The sequence below is a fragment of the Saprolegnia diclina genome (assembly GCF_000281045.1).
Source record: "Saprolegnia diclina VS20 unplaced genomic scaffold supercont1.59, whole genome shotgun sequence".
Lineage (NCBI taxonomy): Eukaryota > Oomycota > Saprolegniomycetes > Saprolegniales > Saprolegniaceae > Saprolegnia > Saprolegnia diclina.
Genome location: NW_008246126.1, coordinates 107,243 through 130,637, shown reverse-complemented (window position 1 = coordinate 130,637; position 23,395 = coordinate 107,243). Strand labels below are relative to the sequence as shown.

Sequence of the window (23,395 nt, the reverse complement as noted above, 5' to 3'; positions counted from 1 at the left end):
CGGTTCTCGGGGGCGCCGTACCATACGGCGTCGGCGTCAACGGCTTGCTTGTCGTCGCCGGTCTCGGGGCGTCGGTGTTAGGCGTCGCCGTGCCGTACGGACCCGTCGTCGATGGTTTAGGCGCAGCAGTCGTCGCTTTGGGGGCGTCGGAGCTTGGTACGGGTGTTCCGTACGACTGGGGGGCAGTCGTTGTCGCATAAGGCGACGATGTGGAAGCTTTCGGCGCCAACGTAGCGTAGGATGACTGCGTTGGTGGCGGCGTCACTACCGTGGACTCGTCGAGGTGCGTGAGATGGGCCTTCGCAGCAGAACACCAGTCGAACGAATGATCTTTGGGCAAACTCATCGAGCACTTGATGTTTGACGTGTACGTCGGCGGTTGTCGCTTGAGCTGGATGCAGGCGTCGGGCGTCGTCGTCGGCAAACACGTCTTGCCGTCCGTCGACATGCACTCGACGCCGACGCCGTCGTCGCTCCAGCGCACAATCGTCGGGACGTCGGGGAAGCAATTCCACGCGTTCCATGTGTCGCAAATGTACGTGCCGCTGCGGAAGGAGGCCGTCGCGGCCCCCATCGCAAATGCAAGACCGGCGGCGCCACGAAGCATGTTGAAGAATGAGTCGACCGCACACATTGCCACCGCACCAACCGACCACCTTCGACATCGAGCAAGAGAAGGGCAAGATGAAGCGCAATGTTCTTGTTCCAGAGCAAAAATCGATGGCTTCGATTCGAGCAATCGTCGAGCCGGCGAACAATTGCCAGACGCGGTCGACAACCTGTGCACGCATGAGTAACCGTCGACGCCGACTCGTTGAATGCACGCGACAGGGGCCCCTCCGACCGACGTCGAATCAATAATTTGGTTCTTTGATATTGGCGGGTCGACCAACGCACCCAACTCGAGGAAGTGCGTCCGCTGTCGTGTTCACTTGAAGTGCAATTGCGTCGTGTTGTCATCACGGATCCAGCCAGTACCACTAAGCTATAACCCTCCAGCGCTAGTTACACCCTAGTATCTTAGAGAATCACACCACCGCCGATCTATGAGAAACCGGGTGCCCTGATGGCGCTATGGGAGACCAAGCCAAAGCGCATGTCCTCTTACCAGGAATTGGCCGGCTACATGCTACGACCTAACCCCAGTGGCAAGCTTGAGGAACAAAGAAGAGTCCAAAAGCAGGGTGTATATATTGTTTGTGATGATGGAAATGGATAACCAACGATGCGCTTAGTTGTCAGTGTCTTCCCACGGATTCGGGAGCTCATAGTTGGCGTCATAGTCGTCGTCATAGTTGTCGTCGCCGCCGTTGACCTCACCGTCGTTGACCGCATCGCCAACGTCCTCGTCGCCGTCGTCTTCGGACACAGCGCGCAAAAAGTAAGTCTTCACGCCCGAGTTGCTGTTGAACCCGCCGCCCGACGACGGCGTCAACAAATGCGTCGGCCGCCGGTTCTCGATGTCCAAGCCACTCGTGTCCTCGTCCTCATCGTCGATCGTGTCGAGGACGCGCGCCGGTTTCTTGTGGTAATGCTGCGGCACGCGCTTCCGGTCCGCAATGAAGACGTTCTCAGCGTCACGGACAACGTCGTCGAACGTCTCGCCCGTGAGCATCGCCTTGCCGTTGTTGAAAAAGTTGGTCTTCTTCTTGTCGGGTTTGAACCCGGCATTCGGGACGCCGGCGGACGGCCCGTCGTCGGCCAAGAACACGGCTTCGTCGTCGTTGGCGGTGTGCTGGTTGGTCTCAATCAGATAGTCGCCGTCGTCCATGACCTCCGAATAGTCGTTGACGTTGGCGTCCGTCAACGCCACGAGGCGGAGGCGCTGGTCCAAGAGGTTGTACTTGGTTGGCTTCTTCGCCTTCTTCTTCTTCTTACGGGCTTCCATGTCGGCGTTGGATTTCCAAGTGTCAAGGAACACGTCGCCGTCGTCGTCAACAACGTCGTACGCAATATCGTCGACCTCCTCCGTGTCCTCCGGGTCGTCAGAGACAAGGACAAAGTACTTGCCCCTGGGCACCGTGTTGGCGCCTTCATGGGACGGACAAGGCTTCTCGCCGGTCGAAGGCTGGGGCTTGTTGTACGACGGCGACGGCTTTTGGTACGGTGACGCCGGTTTCTGGTACGAGGACGGCTTCTGGTAGGACGACGACGGCTTGAGGTACGTCGTCGGGCGCTGGTACGTGGGCTTCTTCTTCGGCGGCGGTTGCTGGTAGGACGAAGGTGGCTGCTGATACGACGAAGGTGGTTGCTGATACGACGAGGGCGGTTGCTGGTATGGCGACGACGGCTTTCCGTACGTCGGGGGCGGCTGCTGGTACGACGACGGAGGCGGCGACTGGTACGACGACGGAGGCGGCTGCTGGTACGACGACGGAGGCGGCTGCTGGTAATTGGAAGCCGGTGGCTGGCCATACGACTGCGACGGAGGCGCGTACGATTCGGCGTCGTCGCGCATGGCGTCGAGCACCGCTCGACCAATGTCGGCGTCGTCCATGTCCTCGGACACAAAGATGTAGGGCTGTTTCTTCTCGGCGGGGTAGCCCGTCGGCTGCTTGGGCTTTTCCGATGGCTTGGTCGACGGTTTGCTGTACGACGCCGCAGGCTTCTTGCTTGGTTTCTTGTACGAGGGCGGCGGCTGGTTGTACGTCGCTGCCATCGCCTCGCCTTGCTCGAGGAATACAGGCGTATCGCTGTTGCCTTCCACGAGCATGTACGTGGCGCCACGGAGCGTCGCCGACGCCGACGCTGCTAGCGCCATGAGGCAGAGCACCGCGCTGGTCTTCATGTTGTTGTCGCTGCAAATGAAATTGGAAAATGGTTTGAAGCGGCGATGCCCACGGCGACGCTTGGAACAATCGATGCCTGTGGAAAGTCTGGTGACGGTTCGCACCACACTTGTTCTATCGATCGAAACGAACACCAGAAGAGGACATATTATGTGCGTAGATTACTATGTGCGCATGGGCACCGGCCCGCGCTGGCCGTCGGCGAGCCACGCCGCGAGGGCGACACCCCAGCGCTCGACTTGCTGCGCCTTGAGCTCGAGCAGCTGCTGGATCTTGGGCGACGGCTCCGTGAGCGCCGCTGCAGCCATCGCACTCGCAGCAACAAAGTACTCTTCCGTCGCCCGCGCGTAGAGCCCACGGTCCTCGGCCGCAACCGCCGCCTCGACCAGCGCGACGGCCTCGCCGTAGTTCATGTTGCACTTGCTCTGGAGATTTAAATTATCCGGAGGTTATCCGTACGATGGCAAGCCTGACAGCTCACGACCTCATTGCACCGACCCTGGCCTCGTGCCAGCACCGATCGAAGCGCCGTGGCCGACGACGGGTCGCTTCAGAAAGCTGGTGGCAGTCGACTGGCACCGATAGCACTTAGAGAGCCGACGAGCCGAAGCCAGCGAGCAGCGAGACTGCCGGTTTGGCTGGAAAAGGCGCGCAACCGGCGTCGGCGCGCCGACACGTCATTGCTTATAGCACTGCTTCAGGCGCTGGGACGCTTGCGCCGATGCGCCACTGCCTCGCGGTGGCGGTCGGCCATGCGTGGTGGCCTGGCGACGGTGCCACGTATGCACATGCAAACATAGAGGTTGTTTATTAAAAATGGGAGGTTTGTAGCCTCTGCGGTCAGAACGAAGACTTGCTTGCGACGCGTATCAAGCATGCGAGCGCTCTTCCTCGCGCTAGTCGCCGCCATCCTCTGCGTCGCCGCCGGACGATCGGCGCGCAATGACTACGCTTCGGGCGTCGAGAAGCTGCGTGGCCTCAAGGGCCGCGTCCGCGATGGCGTCGTGACCTTCGACACGGAGCTCTACACCGAGGTGGCGGTCGCGCCCGAGCGCCCGTACCATCTCTTCCTGCTCTTCACGGCGCTTGGCGAAAAGTACGCGTGCGAAGTCTGCCAGTACGTACCTACATGCATCCATAACGACACGCGCTCACGAGGCCATGCCACGTAGGCAAGTGCATCCCGAATTCACTGTCCTCGCCGAGTCGGTGCTCGCGACGGGCGAGAAGGGCCGTGATGGCTTTGACATCTTCTTTGGCGTCGTCGACTTTGACACGAACCAAGGCGCGTACGGCATCGTACGTCGTCCTATTGTGCGAAGGAATGGCAAGCTCACGCGCTGGATTCTGTAGCATGGCTTTACGTCGGCGCCGCAGCTCGTGTACGTCGGGCCCGACCGCACGGAAGACACGGGCAAGAAGCTGCCGACCAAGATTGAGCTGCCCGCGAACCAGATCTTTAGCGTCTACACGCAGGGCAAGTCGGCCGAGTCCATGATGAGCTACGTCAAGGAAAAGACGGGCGTCGACGCGCCCGTGCTCCGCTCCAAGGCGTTTGCATACGCTGTGCTCTTTGGCGTTCTCTTTGTGCTTGGCGTGATTGCGCACTCGGTGTGGTCCAACTTGGACATGGTCCTCAACCGCCTTCGCCGCAAGCGCGTCTGGCTCGCCATCTCGTTCGTACGTGCTCACTACGTATGGCTCAAATCTCATGCCGTATCTAGCTCTTTTACGGCCTCTCGGTCTCGGGCATGGTCTACTGCATCATCCGCGAGCCGCCGGCGTTCTCGCAGGAGCGCAACGGCAAGATTACGTTCTTCCATCCGCAGGGCCGTCAGCAGTTTGTCGTCGAAGGCCTCATCGTCGGCGGCTACGATATTGTGGCGGCGCTCAGCGTCATCCTCATGTCGCAGTCGGCGGTCGCGATCAAGAACACGACGCTGCGCTATCTCGCGCTCGGGCTCTGCCTCGCCATGTTCCTCATCGCCTACCGCCAAATGGTCTCGGCGTACGCCTTCAAGAACCCGTGGTACGAGTCGTGGTACTAGGCGTCCTGCCCGACGAGACGTCGAGAGCCCGTTGTATGGCGTGCGTCAATCGATAGCTTTTGCGACATATTGTCCTTGGCTGCCTGTCTTCCTCTTGACGTGTCTTGCCTTCGGTAGACAACCGGTTGTCGACGGTGCCGGGTGCAAACTTGATCGGTGAAGCCGACGCCGACGTCGGCCGGATCGTCCGCCCATCACTTACCCTCCTGCAGAAGGTCGTTGGGCGGTAGTGAGGACCATAGTCACCAAGGGAACCGTGTGTATTTCCTTGTCACTGGTGGCACCTGATGGGGAACCTTCCCCACGTGCACACCGCCAAGTCGGAACAAGACGAGGAGGTCATTCGCATGTGTACTGCTCGTCGTCTCTACGAGCTCCCAGCTAGTGCTGCTACTGTGAGGGACATCAACTCGACCGCACAAGAAGGAGAGCGTGTTTCGATTCTGGAGAAGACTACAGCGCCCAGAGTTTCACCGACTTGGAGGCGCCCGACGTGACGAACGCCGGGAGCGTCGTGTGCCACACCGCCTGTACGACACTGTCGCGCACCGTTGCCGAGTAGTCGGCGACGACGTCGAGGCTGTCATTCAACACCAGAAGCGACCCGTCAAAGCCACCGAGGAGGAGCCAGGCGCCGTGGGGCGAGAATGACAGGATCGGGCGGCACCCAGCAGTTGTGGTGAGACGCCGTTGCGAGTGCGTCGGACGTCGGTGCGACCGGGCGTCCCAGAGGGCAACGGTGCCGTCGTCGTGCGCCGATGCTACCACGGAGCCTACGTCGGCCGTTGGTATCCCTTCGCATTCGATTACGTACCGGACACGGGGTGGCACGCCATGGAAATGGCGGGCGACGGCAGCTGCAGCACGCTCGTACAACACCCGGTGCGCAGATCCCACGTGCGCAGTGTCCGGTCGTGGGCCGACGTGAGGAGCAGGTGCGGCTCGATTGCGTGGTACTGCATCTAGCGCCGTTGCCGGTTACTCGAGCGCGTTCATGTTTGCCACGTACTGAGAGAAGATCCTGGCCATGACCGGGTAAATGCATGGCCACCGACGCCGAAGACAGGTCCCAGACGCGCACGACGTTGTCTTCGTAGCCGCCGATCGATGCAAGCGAGCGATCTACATGACGACGGCTTCATCACCGATGCGACGGTCGGTGGCTACCGGAGGTGGGTGCAAACACCAGCGCTCGGACTTTGGTCTTGTCGGTGGCAGGCCCAACGTCCGTGTGTTCGTACAACGCTGTCGCCACCTTGTCAAGCTGGAACGGGCGGGCGAGGTGAATGACACCGTCCGTCGACCCTAAGAAGTGCCGTCGTATGCGTCGTCGACGGCCAACGCACCGGTGGCCACGAGCGTATCGGTGCAGTTCCACGCGGCGCAGTAGATTGGCCCGCTATGGTGCTTGTAGTGCTCACTCACAACCTAGTCGGTTGAGAACCCTAGTCGCTGCTATAGTTGACATCTACCGGTAACAGTGCCAGCGCCGCGCCGGGAACGGCGTCCCGAGGTCCCGCCAGCGCATCCCGAACGTTGAGGACGCGCACGGCCCGCGCGTTCGTACCGACCAAGAGGTACTTGCCGTGGTGGCTTACTTGCAGAGCTCGGACCGCCTACATTGTGCATACATTCGGCTCTTGATGTTAGCCGTTGCGGGCACCTGTGCCTCACGCGTCTCGGCAACTACGACCGCCGTCGCCGGGCTCGGCGCCTGGTCGTACGTAGAAGGCTTTGCCGCGCGGTCGACCGGCACCGACGTCCGATGATTTGAGAACGAGGCAGTTGAGAGGAGCACGGGGCTGTTAGGCTTTGGTGGCGTCGGTGGCGCTTGTGGAAACGCGTTGGACTGACGACTGAGGTGCGCCAGTCCGTCCGAGAGACGAACCATATCGTTGCGCCGGCCGAGTGTTGCCGGTGCAACAGGCGGTGGCACAGTCTACTCGAAGCCAATCACATGACGTTCGCATGCGATTTGCTTGGAGTACCATGGACAGCCGTATAAAGTCTGTGGACGCCGGTGGCGGTGGGCGGTGGAGAAGCGTCGGCTCAGCCGTTGGCGTTGGGAGTACAAGTGGGGTGATGGCGGGTGCACTGGGCAATGGCACGGTCGTTTGCATCGATGCGTCGCACAGTGTTGACGTCGTAGTCTGCACATCGGCATCCGTCACTAGCCGGTGTAGCGCCGCTTGCTGGCCGACGTCTTGCGTAGTCGTCGTCGGCGTCTGCGACTCGGTATGCGCGACCTCGGCCACGTCGGTTTGAACACCAAAATGCGAGCTCTCATCGGCAGTGCTCGGTTCCGTCTGTGCACTCGTCGTCGAGCTGTCGATGCTGGTTGTTTGCACTTCTGCGGACGCAAGAAAAGGCTCTCGCGTCTGTACACCCAAGGTAGCGACGACGACCGCCGTCTGCACGCCCGTTGCATCGACGGCAACTGACGCCTGCGAGCCAACCTCGCTGGATAACACCGAAGAGCTCTCCGTCTGGCAAGCCACATTGTTCTGTGGTGCGATGGTCGTCCACGGTCGTTTCGGCGGTAAAACCATCGAAGCGGTGACGACAGTTGTCTTCTTGTCGTCGACTGAGGGCGTCGATGCCAAGCGAAGCAGGTGCTGCGTCGGCGCCGGCAACGGCACCGCGTCCGGTCGCAGGCAGTCCAGCGCCGTGTCGTCTTGGTTGCTCTCGTGAGCCTACATAGCCTAGTACACAACAACTCGACGAGCCGGAACAATCCGACCTGATAGCGCAGCGCCTGTGCCACGAGCGTTTGCAGCTGCATCGGCGGCGTCGCCAAGTACCGCGCGACGCCGTCGTCGTCGTTTGGCAGCTCCCGGACGTCGGCGAGAACCTCGGCGAAGCACTGCAATCGGCGCTGCGCCGTGTTCCACGAAGCGAGCGTCGGATGCACGGTATTCGGTGTCGTTGTAAACGCCAGTGTCTCGTAGAGTCCATACTCGGTGTGGGATTTTGTCAGCGCTTGGAGCCATCGAAGCCGCGACGGGATCTATGCATGCACTTGACATTGCCAGTGGCGACGTGGCAGGTACCGGTGCCGCGTCGACGCAGGCTTCGAGAAAGGCGTGCGCGCAGACAGCGTCGTGCACGCGGGCGTACGTTGTCGGTGCCTGCGCCTGCAACGGCTCGAGAAGTGCCAAGGCAAGTGCAAACTCGCCGCGTAAGATGTAGGCGCGGAGCTGGGCCATGGCGCGGCTTGGCCCGCAGAGCCACCGATGGTCGAGACCCGACTCGAGGAGAAGCGCAACCGTGGTCGCAAACAGGCCCGTACTCTCCAGGTAGTGCTACGCCACTGGTTAGAGCAGAAGCGTCGTCGTAGTACCCACAAGAATGAGAAAGAGAACGTCGTCGTGCGCGACGGCGCCGTCGCTCGCTGCCGTCGGCGTCGGTGCCTCGAGCAGCATGACGAAACTCTCGTGAAACGATCATCTCGGGCTCCGCCCGGCACAGTTGACACGCAGTTGACATGTTGAACATTGCGACAACAGTTGTCGGGTCGTCGTTGGCGGTGGCTGTCAACGAGACCATGCCACGTCACTGCTCACTGCATGGGCCGTGATTGTCGATCACAAAGAGCGTGGTCGCTGTCGTCGAGATGTCGCACCAGTACAAGACAATATTGTGTATGAGGTTACGATATTTAAACTAGAGCACTTGGATCTGGTCTCGGGGCGTGGTGCCGCCTTCAGTCATGACCGAGTCTTGCGTCTGCAGTGTCGAGCGTTCGATCTCGGCGTTGGCGGCGCGCAGCTTCTTCTTCCGAGCGTACACGCCAAAGATGATCATCCCAATGACGACGAGGGCGGCCACGATGGCGACGATCATGACGGCGACCGGCATCGGCTGCGTCTTGTCGACGCGGTTATAATCGCGGGCGTCCCATTTGGTCGCCGACCCGTTCTTCGTCGGAGCGGGCGCCGTCGTCTGCATGTCGCTCGGGTTGGTAGGTTGCGTCGGGGTAGTCGATGTCGGTGGCATGGTCGTTGGCCGATCGACGCCCGATGTCGACGGTACCGGCGCGGAGCTCGTCCGTGCTGTTGTCGGTGCGGATGTTGCCGTGGTCGATGGCGTCGTCGGTACGGTCGTTGCCGTGGTCGACGGCGTCGGACGGTCCGTCGTTGGAGTCGCGCTCGTGGTAGGCGCTTGTTCGCATTGCACGCCAGCGTATCCATCGATGCAGATGCAATGGCCGTTGGTGCACCTGCCGTGGTCGCCGCACTGCCCGAGGAGACATGCGTCCGACCCGGCGACATCGCAGCGCGCGCCGCTCCATCCGTGATCGCAGGTGCAGGCAAAGTTGGTTGCGCCCGTCGAGTGGCACGTACCGCGGCCATTGCATGGCTTGCCGTGCACAGCGCAGCCCGTCGAGCAAGCACCCGACCCGACGAGTTGGTCGCAGCGCGTCATGTCCATGCACTTGAAGATGCCGGCGTGCTCGCCATACGTCTGGCAGTTGCCAAAGGCGCAAGCATCCGGCGGCTGGCGGCTCCAGGCGCACACGAGCGGGCCGGTGTGTGGCAGGCGCGGGCAGTTGCCGGCCAAGTTGCCGCCACAGACCGAGTCGACGACGCACGACTGTACGGCGACGTCCGACTCGCCTGCGACGCAGCTCGAGCCTAGTGGGCAGGCGCCGGTGCTATTGCACGGGACGTCGATGGCGGCGACGCCGGCGAGCAGCAGTAGTAGCAAGGCAGGATGCAGCCGTCGCATTTCGAAAATGAGGGACCGCCGGGTTTTTCCCAAATGTTTGTCCCAATTATTTTGGCGAATCTTTCGCAAAAATTTAAACAGCTTGCCAAATGTATGCAATTAAATCGAACATCAAATTGCGCAAGTGCGACGCGCACCACCTGGTGGGAATCCAGGCGGAACAACCCGACAGCAGCCCGATCGACGACGACAACGACGACGGGCGGACCGAGACCTTGGCGGTCGCGACTCGAGCGCACGGGCCAAAGGCCACCAACATGGTGCCGCGGCAGATGCATGGCCATACGCGCGCAGCTGTCATTGCCCGACAGGAGGCAGCTGCCATTCATTGACACCTCCAGCTGGTGCTGTGGACATGTTGGCCCGCAACGCAGCTCAGAGACGCATCATAGCCTGGAAGGCCACAGTGGTAGGGCCAGCGCGCAGCTTGAAGAGCCACGTATCGGTTCCGCGGAATCTCGGCCGATCCTTTCGTTGCAACGGCAACGACGGCGGTCGGTATCGGTGCTCTGCGCATGCCGGTCGATGGAATGGCACATATACATCTATTACCAGAGAGGCCGTCCATTATAAGGTCTGAATCATGCCCTTTGGCGTCTGGACGCCGTCGTCAATGTCGCCTTCCATAAGCTCGCCGACTTCGGCGCGCGCGCGGTCGGCTTCGCGCTGCTGCATCTTCTTCCGAACAAAGAAGGCGACGATGAGCACAAACGCGAGGGCCACGACGACGACGAGAAGAATCCACCACCACGAGGTGGTAGTGTTGCTACTGCCGCCAGCCGTCGCTTTGCTGCTACTGCTCGCGCTGTCCGAGGTGGGCGTCGGTAGCGTCACGACCGCAGTCGTCGCCGACGGGCTTGTCGTCGTTGCATTGGGCGAAAGCTCACACTGCTGCCCGCTGTAGCCCTTGACGCACGAGCACGTGCCGTCGACGCACTGACCAAACTGGCCGCAGCTACCGACGCCAGCCTGGCAGCTGCTGTTGACGACCTTCTCGCACGCTGGGCCGTCCCAGCCGTCGTTGCACTCGCACGTGTACGACGCGCCGTTCGTGGTCCGGCACCCGCCACGCCCGTTGCAGATGAGGCCGTTCGACGACTTGCACCCGCTGCTGCACACGCCCTTGTTGCCGTTGATCGCATCGCAGCGGTCGAGGGTCATGCACATGTAGATACCGGCTTGGCCGTTAAAGGCGGCGCACGAGTTTTGATTGTCCGAGCATTGTGACGCGTTCACGGGGCTCCACGCGCACACGAGCTGGCCGGTTGAGAGGAGGCCCGGGCAGTTGCCTGCGACGTTGCCGCCGCAGCCCGGCGTCTGGACGCACGACTGGATCGACGTCGTCGCGCTGCCGGCGATGCACACGCTGCCGGCGGGGCAGTCGGTCGTGTCGCGGCAGACGTTGCCGATGACACCGGAGGACTCTTGGAGGCGCCGGTGCAGGAGCGGCCACGGGTGCATCATGCTGCTGCGGACGGCGGCCGAGACGCCGGCGGCGACGACGGCCAGTCGGAGGAGGCGCAGCATGGCGGGCGGTCAAGGCGAGAAATGACACCTCGGCGGAGGTGTCTCGCCAGGTGGCAGGAAGCTTGGTGTTTGTATACTACTCCAGCGTGAATTCATTTTGTTTTTGAATAAAAATATCGCGACATTTGTATGGCGGCTGGTTTCCACGAAAACCCTTTGTGTTTAAATATAGATACTGTATTCAGTTTGAGAGGTTTTCGTTCTGACAGTTTCAGCGACTCGCGCCAAATTTGTGTCATTTTGATATTTGCAGGAAGATGGCCACCGGTGGCCTTCACTAAATGAAGCCATTCATCCTAGACCCGATGCAAGGGTGGTTGCTGCATGTAGCATGAGAGAAGGAGTAGCAGTGCATAGAGAAGGGAGTGGATGAGATGGACATGCGATTTCGACTATCGCAGGATGCGAGATACTTCCGGTACGCGAGCTGCAGCAGGAGCGGCAGCATTACACGGCCTATCACCAACGGTAGCTTTCAGTGTGTGTACCTCTGCACGGAGAAGGAGGAGGCGTTGCTGCTTCCAACTGCAAGGAGGCTGGACCACACATACACTGTACATACTCCGGTATCTGGACGGTTGCTGTCAGGGTGCCGTCCAGCCGTCCAGAGAGGCGGCGCGTGTCGCTCAACTGCACGTGCACCACCGCCTCGTTCAAGGGCCCGAGCGGCCTGCTCTTCGTCGGCTTCTCCGGCTCCTCGCCCAACACAAGTGGCCGCGTCAGCACCTTGTCCCGCGGATCGCGCTTCTGCCTGTCTCGATCCAGTTCCTCAAAGTTTGCACCACGCATTTGTCAGCGACAGTGGCCGAATGGGTTGTGGACGGGAGGCTGCTACACGAACCTACGCGACACTCACAGAACCCCGTTCACGATCGTTTCGGCGACGTAAAGACGCATGGTCAGTGTCCACGCGTCGTCCGGTGATCCAAAGATACGTCGCTTGACCGACGCCAGTTGACTGAGGAAGTTTCCGGGTGCGGACGGCTCCTTCTTTCCGTCGTCGTTGCTGACCCAAGGTGTTTTGCAAGGCTCTAGTGTCGTGTAGTGGCCGGGTTGTAACTAGTACATTCCTATCGACCGCGAATGATTGCGCTTGTAGACCAAAATGTTGACGAGGACAATCATTCCCATTCGGCGGTTTGCTCTCGGGTCGATCGAATTGGGCTACCGATAATTCTTCGACATTCTCAAATTGTCTTGGTCATGGTTACGTTTGCCGTCTCGTCCGTGGAGCGCAGCATCTGCAAGGCGGAGCTATCCAATCGTCAGCCCATTACGGCGCTCAAGGAGTTTGCCACAGAAGGCTGCAGAGACATTGTCCAAGCCACCCACCTCGGTCCCGTTGTTGCGTCTGAAAGTGGCTTTGTGCGTGGTGTTATTGAAGCCTACAACAACCACCACGACCTCGTGCTTCGACCGGACGATATTTGGCTCGCGATTTTGATTCAGTTTGGTCTGTACGTCGATGGCAACGCCGAAGCGCTGCGGTCGTCGCTCGTCAAGCACGAGGGTCAGAAGGAGCTTATTGTTGATGCCAATGGGACATTGTACTCGGTCGACTTTGGCGCGCTCTCCAAGCAAATGGTCGACAAGATGGACGAGTTCCTCGTGGACCCTAGCCTCAAGCACTGGGTGCTTCCGTCCTTCTCGACAACGACCGACCACGACGTCATTGTCGGCAGCGTCGTGCTCATGGCCACGATGAAGAAGTTCTTTTCGTACAAGTTTAGCCTCAAATGCGGCATTCCACATGTGACGCTCCTCGGCACCGTCGACGATTGGCAAGACATTCGGCATCGCCTCGACAAGCTCTCGACGTACGGCGAGCGCATGACGCAGTGGACGACGATGCTGGCGCCGATTCTCGATCAGTTTGTGGCGGCAGCACAAGGCCAGGCCGACGTAGCGTTCTGGGACCGCATCTGCAGTCGCAAAGGCGGCGGCTCGGGCCCGAGCTACCTCGCCGGCTGGCTCAGCGTCTTTTGCGTCTTCAACGACAAAGGCCAGTGGCAAGGCGACAAGATGGCGAAAGACACGCGGCAGCGCAAGCCCGTTCATCATGTCGACGTCCCGTACAACTACCCACTCGTCGACATGCAAGACATTCCGCCTGGCTACCTCACGGTCGACGTGACGATCGACGACAACGGGACCGAGCACGAGGCGCTCATGTTTGCGGGGCACATGTCGTACGGCCGTGGTGAAAACAAGCGGTCAATTGTGCCGTCGTTGAGCTGGGCGATCGCGCTCAAGAACGGCAAGCGCAAGCCCAAAGAAACCAACCCGTTCGGACTGTGAGACCTCACCTTAGACGTGGACATCCCAAATCATGTGTCAGCTTGGTTTAATAACACTCTAATCACATAGTGCTTGATCAAAATACTAGTATATGTATCTACTGCACCACAACGCGGCCGGACTCAAGGTCATGGCCGTAGGCTTTCGCGCAATGCATTCGTATACGTGGCGTGTCGCCAACAAGTCACAGTCGGTCTTGTTCACGTTGTTTGAGAACGGCCGGGACTATGTCAGAGCCCGACTCTGTGTCGTAGACGGGGATATCAACGAGATACTGATGTCAAGATCGCTTGTGTAGCCACCAGTGGCGCAAGAGCTCACGCGTCGACGACGCCAGCGCATCGAGTCGAGTTTGTATCGCAAGCTTTGGCGCTGTGACGGGCGTTAAGCATGGTGTGGAGGGTCAACTGCACTGGAAGAAACTGCGTTGAAACGATCATGGAGACATGGGAGCGGGATGAGCCGCGGTGTCGAGGTCCCTCTTCCCGTCTATCGCCCATGTTTATAGCTCGTGCCTTGTAGAGAAGAAGGTGCACGTGCAGATGGCCAACATGCCGGGCGACGCTCCGGTGCGCCGACGCCGAACGACGCCGCAAAAGCCCGTCGTCAACGTACGACGTCGACGCAGACAACGGTCGATACGAACTTTGCTAGAATTACGCGGCGGCGTTCTCGGCCCAAGCCAAGGTCGAGCGGATCCAAGACCACAAAGTCAACCTCCTCCGAGCGTTTGAGTTGATTGAAAAGGTATTTATTCGGCAAAACTACCGCACTTACGGTATGCAACACGTAGCAACGACCCGAGAGCATCAAAGCGAGCAAGAGTGCGCCCAAGCTGCGGACGCTGCACCGGACAACGTCGACGCAAGCCACCGTACCAGTCTTTGACTTGTCCGAGCTCATGGTCGACTCAATTCTCAACCCGCAAACGAGATGGAGAGATCCTTATGAAATGGTAGGCGTATGCCAACATGTCGCCACCCAAGCCCGAGCTACCGCGCACATCGTCGCGCAAGGTCGCCGCACTCGCCAAACTCGACCGGCCGCAGTCGGCCAAAGCGCCGACGCCTGCAAAGGCGGCCAAGTGCAAACGACCACAGTCGGCTACGGTGCGTAGACGCTCCTCTTGTGGCGTGATGTAATTGCCTTGATATAGGACCGGGGACAACGCCACGTTGAGAGCCAAGTCCAGCGGGTCTTGGACCGGTACTATGCGAAATTTCAGCCGCATCTACCAGACGTCAAGACGTGGGCCGTGCCGCTCAGTGACCAGCGCGCACCGACACCGTGCGAGGGTAGCCGCTTGGATGGATGGACGGACGTGACTATTTTGTATTGGGTAGAAGGCGCCACGAGTCGTCTGCCGCATTTTCACATGAATTTTCGCGGACTGCCGCTGCGAAATGGAGGCATTCCCGGGTTCGATGTGCCGACTACCCCAAGCACGTTTGCGCTGCAGACGTTTGTACCGCGCATGCTCGTCTCGGTCGACTTGGCTGGAACGCAATTGACCGACGCCGGGTGCTACGCCGTGGCCACGTAGGATATCCATCTGTGGTTTCGGTCTACACGATATCGACGAGTAGGCAACTCATCCACGAACCGTCCATCACGAGCCTCGACGTACGGTCCAACGCACTCACTCTGGATGGCAGTGCGTCCACAAGATTGTCATGCATGCTGTGGACTGATGAGAGGTTATAGTCCACGTCCTCCTCGACGCCGTGCAGTGTCGGGCCATGTACCACGCTCTCAACCACCGATTGGCACCGGTCACGACACTCCTTTTGGCCAACGCCGGCGTCGACATGGACAAGGTCCAGCGTCTCGTGACCACCGCCAACCTCTCCGTGGTCGTCGTTGCGCCGGACGACGCCGACTGCGCCACGCTCGGTGTCGAGCAGCTCTTACGCGACCAACTACAAGAAGGTCCCGACACGTCGGTGGCCATAAACGAGACACTCGCCCCGTCGCTCCGACTGCAGCGCCTACCGTCGTGCCACGTCGTTGCAAACCCGTTGGCAGCCACCGACGCCATCCGTGTGACCAAGCCGCTTCCGACACAAGTGATCTGCGCGCCATTGACCGAGACACGGCAGCCTCGCCGGGTCACAGCCTTGACCTCGTCGAGACGCGATCTCGTACATAGCCGTCGTCTGCCACCAGGAAGCGAAAGCGAGAGCCCGGATGGTGCGACAACAGAGAGCATCGAACCTTTGGCAACCGACAGCCGACTCGAAAGCTACCTCGACCACCTCGAAGCCTCGGTCCATGAGCTGCTGACACCCGATGCGTCATCAAGGCCTCCGTTGTCTCGGGCTGACGTGGACGCTACACCGACACTGGCCCACCAAGCTGCGTTCAGCGCTGCCCACACGGCACTGTACCGCTTATATCGTCAACCGCCTGTCGCACCAAGCACGATCCCACGCCTCGCTCTCGGCGTCCAAACGTCGTCCCATCCGTCGGCGGCGCCATGGCGACCGGAGAACATGGTCATCGTCGGGTCTGTGGCGCATCAAGTTGCAGCGGCGAGCCTGCAATGGGCACTCTCTGGCCTCGCGCCGTCGTAGGTTGTAGTAGGGCTCTCGGTATCCCTTGCGTTTGCAAAACAACTTGTAAATAAGAAACGCGTCGATATGGATGTGGGATAGCAACGTGCAACGACGCTCGTTGCAGCTACGAGGCCGTGGCCAGTGTCGCGTGAAGCTTCTGCACAAGGCCAACCAGCATCGCGTTGCCGCCTATCGTATGAGCATAAGATCTGTAAGATCGTGATACGAGTCGGGCGTACCCAAAGCTGCAATCTCGCCGAGGATCTCCGCGTACACTGATTCGAGGTAAGCTTTGGTGTACTCAAATGCACCAGTCTCGGCGAGGTACTTGACCGCGTGCTCCTTCACACTGCGGTTGGTCGTACGTTGTTTGAGGATGCTCAAGAGCCGGTGGTCACTCGGGTCCTTGTGGATCCCATAGATCAACGGAAACGAAAACTTGCCTTCGGTCAAGTCTTCGCAGTAGCTCTTGTGCTCCATGTAGTCGGTGTCGACGAGGTTGATGTAGTCGTCGCGGATCTGGAAGTACAGGCCGAGAAGATTGACGAGCGGGATAAAGTCATATGCGCAGTCGCTGAACGCTTGCATGAGGCCGACCGCGAGGCGAAAGAGACCGCCCGTCTCTACGCACGTCGTGCATGTTGCTCGTAGCTGCAAAATGGAGGTTCGTACTGTTGATGACCATGGCCTTGTACGCGTCTTCGGTCGGGCACGTTGCCGTGTCGCGCCACAGAATGTCCTGGCCCTGGCCTCGGTGGAGGTTGATCATCTCGCGGATGTACAGCTCCATTGCACGCGGGCTACCCAGGCCGTTGCAACGCTCGAGCGCGAGGAAGAAGGCAAAGTTGGCACAGTTGATCGTCGACGGCACGCCAAAGATCGCATGGGCCACCGGCTGCCCGCGCCGAAGCTCCGAGTTGTCTTCAATGTCGTCAATGAGCAAGCTCGCATCGTGGAGCGTGCCCACAATATCTTTGATCGCGGCCACCTTGTCGTCGGGAATCGCCAGCCAGAGCTGGAACGCGTCGACCATGATGGCCCGGATGTTCTTGCCGGGCATCGCGCGGATGTAGTACCAAGGCTCCAGAAGGCTCTACGTCGGCGCCATGAGCCATCCATCGATCCACGCGGCGGGGCACCTACATGGTCGTCGTCGGCCATTATTCTTGTTGCTGGGATTTTCGGAAAGTGAAATCTCAATCGAAATGCCGCAGCATTTTAGCCAATCACAGCGCGTCACGTCGGACCACGTTGGCCGCCCCTTGTCGCTCACCTGCAATGTGAGACTCGACGCTCTGACCAAAGGGAAGGAACGATTAAAAAATAATTGCCGCGAACCGAACGAAGCCTAATTATCACAATACAAGTTGCTTTATTCCACCCACCGAGTCACCCTTTGTGCTCCTTCTAGTAGGCGCTGGTCTCCGAACGTCCACTTCAACTCGAGTTGCCTCAATTTTTGAAAATATCATACGGATAAAATTTATCCGGCTTGTGGCATCACTGGAGGGGATTGGAGTTGATTCCGAATCGACTTCCGTTGCATCAACTCCGAGTTTTGGTTTTTATCGCACAAAAGCGGGGCGCGCAACGCGAGGCGCGTCGAACACCACGCCCAAGGCGCCTGTGCAGCGCAAGGTGACCAAGAAGGCTGCCACCAAGAAGGCTGCCACCATGACGCTACCGCCGCCTGCTGCAACGCTGCCGCCTACACCACCTCAGCGGTCACGACGCCAGACGTGGGTCACCATGGCGGTTGAAGAAGCCGTCGTAGACCTTAGGGCGCTCGATGTCGATGAGCGTGCCGTCGGAAAATGCTCGCACGATGTAGATACACCACGACTTGGACACACCGAGAGCACCAAGCCTCGCGGCACCCGCCCTCGCTGGCGAGGAAGTACAGCAGTACGGCGACCTTCTTGGCGAAGGAATGCGTGGACTTGCGGAACTTGTAGTCGCTCATGTAGACGCGGAGCGTGGACACAAGAGCGCGAAACGTGGCTTGGAAGCAGCGGAGGTTGTTGATGAACCACTGGTTGTAGCGATGATCGGGAATCATGTCATCGAACTCGACCTCCTTTATGGTTAGAATGTTGAACTTGTCCTCGCGCACAACGGCATGAGCCACAGCAAGCGCAGCTCCAGCACAGCCCACGGCTGCCGCGACCGCCGACGCAAAACGATGCGTGCGGTCATTCACAGTCCTCGAGTGAGTTGACTCGCAAATGTGCGTTCGCAAACCAGGCAAATTTGGGTCAACCACGGAGGCTACCGGATAAATTTTATCCGTACGGTTCGACGCCTGCATTTTTGAAAATTGAGGCAACTCGAGTTGAAGTGGACGTTCGGAGACCAGCGCCTAAGGCAAAATACCTCACATCAGGACGCATATCAACCAATGGCACTCAGCTGGAATTGTTCTACAACCCCAATCAACTGGCGTTTTGCCGAAAGTTTCTCAGCTACGCTATGAAACTCACACTTCCGAACCTGCCGCACGATGGAGATACCGCCGCAAAAACTGCTCTTCCAGTGGCTTCATTCAAGTGCAGCTCCTTGTAAGGAAAACGATACCGGCGAGGCGTTGATGGCAGCGATCCAGCGGTTGGAGCCACTCTTGACGAAGCAAGCCGTGGACGCGTACCCGAGTCACACCCTCGACGTCGCCATCCAGTGCATTGTGGTTTTGCCCGCCGAGACGAGCGCCGTCGTCGCTGAAGTCCAAAAGCTGCGCTACCAAAAGCTGCGCTACTTCCTCGCGAACCAAGTGCAGCTCGACATGGTGCCGCCCATGATGCAAACGTCGAATGAGCCGCCGCTGGCGTCGTGCCCGATGCTCACCTGTCTATATGAAGTCGATGCTCACTCGATGCACTCGGCGGCGCCCCGCATTGGGCTCGAGAGCGCAAGTCGGTCGCGTCAAAACACGTCATTTGATGTGGTTGGCACCGACCCACGTACCGATGGGCAGCAAGAGTTGAACGAAGCTCCACCGGCGACGCTGCCGCTGGGTGTGCCAACTCTGCTGCCGCGCTCGGATGTACGTCCAAAGAGAGACATTGATCAACCCGCAACGACATTGACGACATTAACGACGACACCACCCGACCTTCCGTGCTCGATGGTGAGCAAGGAGTCGGACCAGCCTGCGTCGTTTGAACCTAGCGACTCCGAGTTCCCCAGTGGCCTCCGCCCGACGCTGGTCCATTTTGATACATATTATCATTCGAGCGCATCTCCTGGGAAGGCAAACGATACAAACGAGACGTTCTTGGCAGCGATCCAGACGTTGCAGCCGCTCTTGACAAAGCAAGCCGTGTCGGCGTACCCGAGTCACATCCTCGACCTCGCCATCCAGTGCATTGCGGCCTTGCCCGTCGATACAACCGCCGTCGTCGCCAAAGTCCTAAAGCTGCGCTACTTCCTCGCGAACCAAGTCTGAGCCACGCAGTGTGCTCAGTCGTGACCCGGCGTAGCCTGGAGCTACACTCTCCCGCACCTCCGCGGCCACGGAGAATTACACTTCCCCAATTGTACTATCAGGCAAGACCATTTGAATCAATACATGTTATAGTCGATGCGAGTATTTTTTCAATCCCGCGATGTGCGTCGTATCGATCAGTAGCGCTCGGCGAGGATGTTGGTGACGAGGGCGGTCCAGCCCGTGAACGGGTGGCAGCGCTGGCCCTTCCCCGAGACGTCGTTGTACTGCTCGTGAAAGTAGCCCGTGCGCTCGTACTCGGCCAGAATCGTACTCACGACCGCGGTTCGAAGCCGGGCGTACACGTCTGCAAACGCTGCCCGGGTGCTCACGTCACTTGCTTCGGCCGCATAGAACGAAAAGCTCTCGAGCGCGAGGTAGTTGAGGTTCATCCAGATGGCACCGCGCCAGTACGGAGCGTCGCCCGGCGCGTTCGGGCGGTCGTAGTACACATCATACGGTGAGAGCGACCGGAGCCCATGCGGCGTCAAGAGGTGCGTCTCGAGCTTTGCAAGAAGCGGGCGCAGCTTGGGCGAGTCGAGCGGCAGCAATTTGAGAAACACCGGAAAGAACGTCACGTAGCCAATGTGCTCGACAAACTGTAGGCGCAACTAGACACGACAATATTGTCATACTCTCTACAATACGACAACCATTCGACGTACAGTTTTCGGCACAAAAATCTGCTTCTTGAGCAACCCACCGGCGCCGTCGCCGAGCGGATACAGGAACCGCGGATGCGACGCCGGACACACGTCCGAGCCGTCGCCCCGTTGCAGTTGCCGCGCCGACGCCGTTGCATCGATACCCCTAACCCCACAAAATAATGTCGCACTCGACTGTATCGAGAACGTACGCGCCGTCGACCGTCGCACATCGAATCACAATGTGGTCTTCAAAGTGGCCGTCCGCACTGTGCAGGCCATAGTCGAGGTAGAGGCCATTTGACCAGTGGTAGGTATCAAGCGCCTCCAGGTACGTTGCATGCAACGCCGTGTACGTGCTGCCGTCGTGGCCGATGGCAGTTGCTACAGTAGCCAACACCGACGCCGCCTAATGCCACCGCACGATCGTCAGTCAACCGAAGGCAAGGACGTAATGACGACCTTGGCCATCCATGCGAGCAAATCGACGTGGCGCTCGTCGTCGGATGGCGACGACGCCCGCGGGTAGTCGTCCAAGCCGGATGCGAGCGTGTTGGGCATGAGACGACCGTCGTTGTGGCGGCCGCGCCATCGAAACGTATGGTTGACGTCGCCCGATTGTGTCGTCTGGAACCACTGGAACCATTGGATGAGCTTGGGCCAATGCGCGAGCAGCCATGGCCGCGCGCGCTCGAGGTGCGCGAGCTTTTCGATCGCGAGGAGTAGCGTCGGGGGGTTGGCATGACTTGCGTGCTGCACGAGAAACTCGGACGGCACGCGCTTCTGCGCCAAGTGCCCTACACCGCGTTACGTGAGCTTGAAGCGCGCGCATGTACGCGCACATACCGCGAATCTGCTCGCGGGCCATGTAGCCCCGGTCGTCCATCGTATGCAGCCAGTGAGAGAGGACGTCCATGCTGATCACAGGATCAAAGTGAACTATACCGAGCTGGTGGAACCCTTCGTCCCAGAGAAAGCCTCGGGGAAAGAACGAGCGCGACGGCACCGCCGAGTAGAGCGGAAGCGGCGCGGTCTCATCAATGCGGTCGTGGTCTTCGAGGTAGATGCTACAACATACGTCGTTCAATGTTGTACAGTAAAGACAATATTGTCTAGTGTACCTGCCGTAAAAGTAGCCAATGCCACCAATGAGGCTGCTGAACGCCGCTTCGGCGAGCGCGATCTGCTTGGCATCGCCCGAAGTCGCCGCGAGGCCAAACGTAGCTTCAAAATGGCGTCCAAACTGTGCGCTGTAGTCGTCAATGACATCATTGTACACAGCAATAGGCGTCGACTGCAACAGATCGTCGTCGTCGGTCGCTTCGTTGTAGACAATGTGCAGCGCAACGTCCGAGGTGCGGCGAGGATCGTAGCGCAGCTGCAACACGACGATCGAGCTCTCGTCGTCGACGTCGTCGGGCAAGACGATCGCCATATCGCCGCCAGGTGTCCGCGCCGCCAGCTGCACGAGGCGGTCCTTGACGTTCACGACGTTGACGCCGGCGTCACCCCAAAAGTGCAAACTCGGCACGTCGCCTGTCACATGCGCCTGGACGCGCGTCGCAAAGTTCAAGGTCGCATCGGTTGCGTGCTCGGCGCGGACACTGAGCTCAAGGCACGTGACGTCGTTCGACGTCATGGGCTCGACACACGGCGACGGCTCGTCGATGGTCCACTGCAGGTGCTGGAGCACCTCGTCGCGGCAGGCGTGGCCAATCTGGTCGTCGCCGCAACCGACGTCGAGGTAGAAGAAAAGCGACGCGAGCTCCGGAAGGCCCTTCTCGGCGTAGAGAGGCGCGACCGTGATGCGCGAGGCCCACGACTTGGTTGCGACGCTGCCGTCGTGCGCCGGCGGCTTGAGGAATGTCGTCTCGATGGCCATGCGGTTGAGCCGGTCGCGAATCGTCTGCTGGCCGAACGATCGCCCATTGTGCTTGGTCCAGCCATAGGACTCGAGCCGATCGCGCTCCGAGCACTCGTGCTTGAGCTGGCTCACGTCCTCGTTGGCCGATGTCCAGAGGAGTCCCGCGCTGACGTGCGTCGGATGCGTCCGCGATCGGACGCCAAAGTAGAGACCCGAGTGGTAGGTACCCCAGCGCAGGCTGTCGTCACCCGCGCACGACGCGGTGATGGCCGCAGCAACGGCCAACCCCACCGTCCACGTCATCGCCTTGTCAAGTTGCCAAATGCTCGACAAACCTGTCATTTCATTCACTATTTCAAGGTCTATGAAGATCGCCGTTCAACGTTATATAGTGTAAAACGCGTGCCACACGTCGCGTGCTTTTTGCATCACAGAGCGGCCTCGCGCGTCGCATGCATGAGGGACTATGGCAACGGTATATCTATGGAAGCATTGCTACCTCTCTCTTGCGCGCCAAGAGCTCCCTCGGCATAGACAACGCTCAACAGCCATCTCTCGATCCTTATTTAGTGTAATTTGAACACTATTACTGGCAAGTGCAAGCTCGCCGCATTTGCTCGATGGGTCGGCAGGTGACGATTGTCTACGGGAAGCAGTCGGCGCAGCTGTCGATCGACAATGACGCAGCGCTGCCGGTGGCCGAGCTCAAGGCGCGCATCGAGCCGCTCTTTGGGGTCCCGGCGCCGGCGCAGAAGCTGCTCTGTCGAGGCAAGGAGCTCAAGACAGGCGCGACACTGGACCTCAGCACGCTGCCAGCAACGGCCAAGATCATGCTTCTTGGGCAGTCTAGTGCAGCGCCACGCGCACCAGCTACTGCGCCAACGTCGGAAGAGGCGCCCGCGCCCATCGCACCCGCAGCAGCACCGCCCGCCATTGTCCTTCTCGACAACCAACTTCAGGTCGACGTTGTGCGAGGCAAGGAGCGCTGGTCGTTCGCGATGGACCAAAGCGCCGACATGGCCTGCGTCAAGCTGCGAGTGGAAGAGGCGACGGGCGTACCGATGGCGCGCCAGCGGCTGCTAAGTCGCGGCAAGTACCCCGACAACAGCACGGGAATTGCGTCCCTTGCCGCCCGCGGTAAGGCCACCTTCATGTTACTCTACGACGAGCTGCAGCACACGCACATGGACATCGACCGCATGACGACCGAGATGGAGGTCGAGCGGGCGGCCTATGCGGTTCAACTGCGCGAGCTCCACGCCAAAGTCGCGCGCAATTTCTTTGATCCAGCCGACCTGAACCTCACGCTCGCGCATCTCCTCGACCAAGTCGAGATTCTGCTCAACAATGCTGAGATCGCTCTCGAGACCAAGTCGTCACCGGCGCTAGTGGCCGTGCATGAAGCCACGACGGTGCTGCGCCAGGACATTGAGGCCCTTATCTTGGACAGTCGCACGCGAC

General features: G+C 59.8%; 12 protein-coding genes across 12 annotated transcripts in view; 5 read left to right on the top strand and 7 right to left on the bottom strand.

Moving 5' to 3' along the window:
• Nucleotides 1-116: 116 nt before the first annotated feature.
• SDRG_13391 (hypothetical protein) lies at nt 117-574 on the bottom strand (the record flags this gene model as incomplete). The annotated part of the gene is made up of 2 exons (XM_008619476.1): nt 117-264; nt 315-574. The coding sequence occupies 2 exons, from the start codon at nt 572-574 to the stop codon at nt 117-119; spliced, it is 408 nt and encodes a 135-aa protein (XP_008617698.1).
• Nucleotides 575-1,180: 606 nt separating this feature from the next.
• On the bottom strand, nt 1,181-3,202 carry SDRG_13390 (hypothetical protein; the record flags this gene model as incomplete). The annotated part of the gene is made up of 2 exons (XM_008619475.1): nt 1,181-2,798; nt 2,955-3,202. The coding sequence occupies 2 exons, from the start codon at nt 3,200-3,202 to the stop codon at nt 1,232-1,234; spliced, it is 1,815 nt and encodes a 604-aa protein (XP_008617697.1). The 3' UTR covers nt 1,181-1,231.
• Nucleotides 3,203-3,354: 152 nt separating this feature from the next.
• Nucleotides 3,355-5,099, top strand: SDRG_13389 (hypothetical protein). The gene is made up of 4 exons (XM_008619474.1): nt 3,355-3,906; nt 3,962-4,088; nt 4,143-4,469; nt 4,514-5,099. Exons 1-4 carry the CDS (start codon nt 3,665-3,667, stop codon nt 4,835-4,837), a joined length of 1,020 nt encoding a protein of 339 aa, XP_008617696.1. The 5' UTR covers nt 3,355-3,664; the 3' UTR covers nt 4,838-5,099.
• Nucleotides 5,100-5,265: 166 nt separating this feature from the next.
• On the bottom strand, nt 5,266-8,259 carry SDRG_13388 (hypothetical protein; the record flags this gene model as incomplete). The annotated part of the gene is made up of 11 exons (XM_008619473.1): nt 5,266-5,610; nt 5,652-5,799; nt 5,847-5,959; nt 6,005-6,142; nt 6,184-6,265; nt 6,310-6,453; nt 6,501-6,776; nt 6,826-7,530; nt 7,578-7,844; nt 7,888-8,139; nt 8,182-8,259. 11 exons carry the CDS (start codon nt 8,257-8,259, stop codon nt 5,291-5,293), a joined length of 2,523 nt encoding a protein of 840 aa, XP_008617695.1. The 3' UTR covers nt 5,266-5,290.
• A 186-nt stretch (nt 8,260-8,445) lies between these two features.
• SDRG_13387 (hypothetical protein) lies at nt 8,446-9,587 on the bottom strand. Its single transcript, XM_008619472.1, has one exon. It carries the CDS (start codon nt 9,563-9,565, stop codon nt 8,501-8,503), a length of 1,065 nt encoding a protein of 354 aa, XP_008617694.1. The 5' UTR covers nt 9,566-9,587; the 3' UTR covers nt 8,446-8,500.
• A 504-nt stretch (nt 9,588-10,091) lies between these two features.
• On the bottom strand, nt 10,092-11,196 carry SDRG_13386 (hypothetical protein). The gene has a single exon (XM_008619471.1). The coding sequence runs from the start codon at nt 11,090-11,092 to the stop codon at nt 10,133-10,135; it is 960 nt and encodes a 319-aa protein (XP_008617693.1). The 5' UTR covers nt 11,093-11,196; the 3' UTR covers nt 10,092-10,132.
• A 1,087-nt stretch (nt 11,197-12,283) lies between these two features.
• Nucleotides 12,284-13,474, top strand: SDRG_13385 (hypothetical protein). The gene has a single exon (XM_008619470.1). It carries the CDS (start codon nt 12,296-12,298, stop codon nt 13,388-13,390), a length of 1,095 nt encoding a protein of 364 aa, XP_008617692.1. The 5' UTR covers nt 12,284-12,295; the 3' UTR covers nt 13,391-13,474.
• A 354-nt stretch (nt 13,475-13,828) lies between these two features.
• SDRG_13384 (hypothetical protein) lies at nt 13,829-15,436 on the top strand (the record flags this gene model as incomplete). The annotated part of the gene is made up of 10 exons (XM_008619469.1): nt 13,829-13,865; nt 13,913-14,001; nt 14,045-14,137; nt 14,184-14,294; nt 14,350-14,499; nt 14,547-14,685; nt 14,734-14,929; nt 14,977-15,044; nt 15,095-15,393; nt 15,416-15,436. 10 exons carry the CDS (start codon nt 13,829-13,831, stop codon nt 15,434-15,436), a joined length of 1,203 nt encoding a protein of 400 aa, XP_008617691.1.
• Nucleotides 15,437-15,981: 545 nt separating this feature from the next.
• Nucleotides 15,982-17,120, bottom strand: SDRG_13383 (hypothetical protein). The gene is made up of 4 exons (XM_008619468.1): nt 17,089-17,120; nt 16,618-17,038; nt 16,185-16,568; nt 15,982-16,134 (listed from the first exon to the last, which is right to left on the bottom strand). Exons 1-4 carry the CDS (start codon nt 17,104-17,106, stop codon nt 16,070-16,072), a joined length of 888 nt encoding a protein of 295 aa, XP_008617690.1. The 5' UTR covers nt 17,107-17,120; the 3' UTR covers nt 15,982-16,069.
• A 1,317-nt stretch (nt 17,121-18,437) lies between these two features.
• On the top strand, nt 18,438-19,520 carry SDRG_13382 (hypothetical protein). Its single transcript, XM_008619467.1, has one exon. The coding sequence runs from the start codon at nt 18,446-18,448 to the stop codon at nt 19,385-19,387; it is 942 nt and encodes a 313-aa protein (XP_008617689.1). The 5' UTR covers nt 18,438-18,445; the 3' UTR covers nt 19,388-19,520.
• Nucleotides 19,485-22,246, bottom strand: SDRG_13381 (hypothetical protein). Its single transcript, XM_008619466.1, has 6 exons — nt 21,192-22,246; nt 20,917-21,137; nt 20,533-20,867; nt 20,283-20,479; nt 20,092-20,236; nt 19,485-20,037 (listed from the first exon to the last, which is right to left on the bottom strand). The coding sequence occupies exons 1-6, from the start codon at nt 22,235-22,237 to the stop codon at nt 19,564-19,566; spliced, it is 2,418 nt and encodes an 805-aa protein (XP_008617688.1). The 5' UTR covers nt 22,238-22,246; the 3' UTR covers nt 19,485-19,563.
• A 287-nt stretch (nt 22,247-22,533) lies between these two features.
• SDRG_13380 (hypothetical protein) overlaps nt 22,534-23,395 on the top strand; it is a gene marked incomplete at its 3' end in the record, with an annotated part of 1,697 nt that continues 835 nt past the window's right edge. The window contains exon 1 of the mRNA XM_008619465.1: nt 22,534-23,383. Within this exon, the coding sequence (XP_008617687.1) occupies nt 22,555-23,383 (829 nt within the window). The 5' untranslated portion in view covers nt 22,534-22,554. The remainder of the gene's footprint in view (nt 23,384-23,395) is intronic.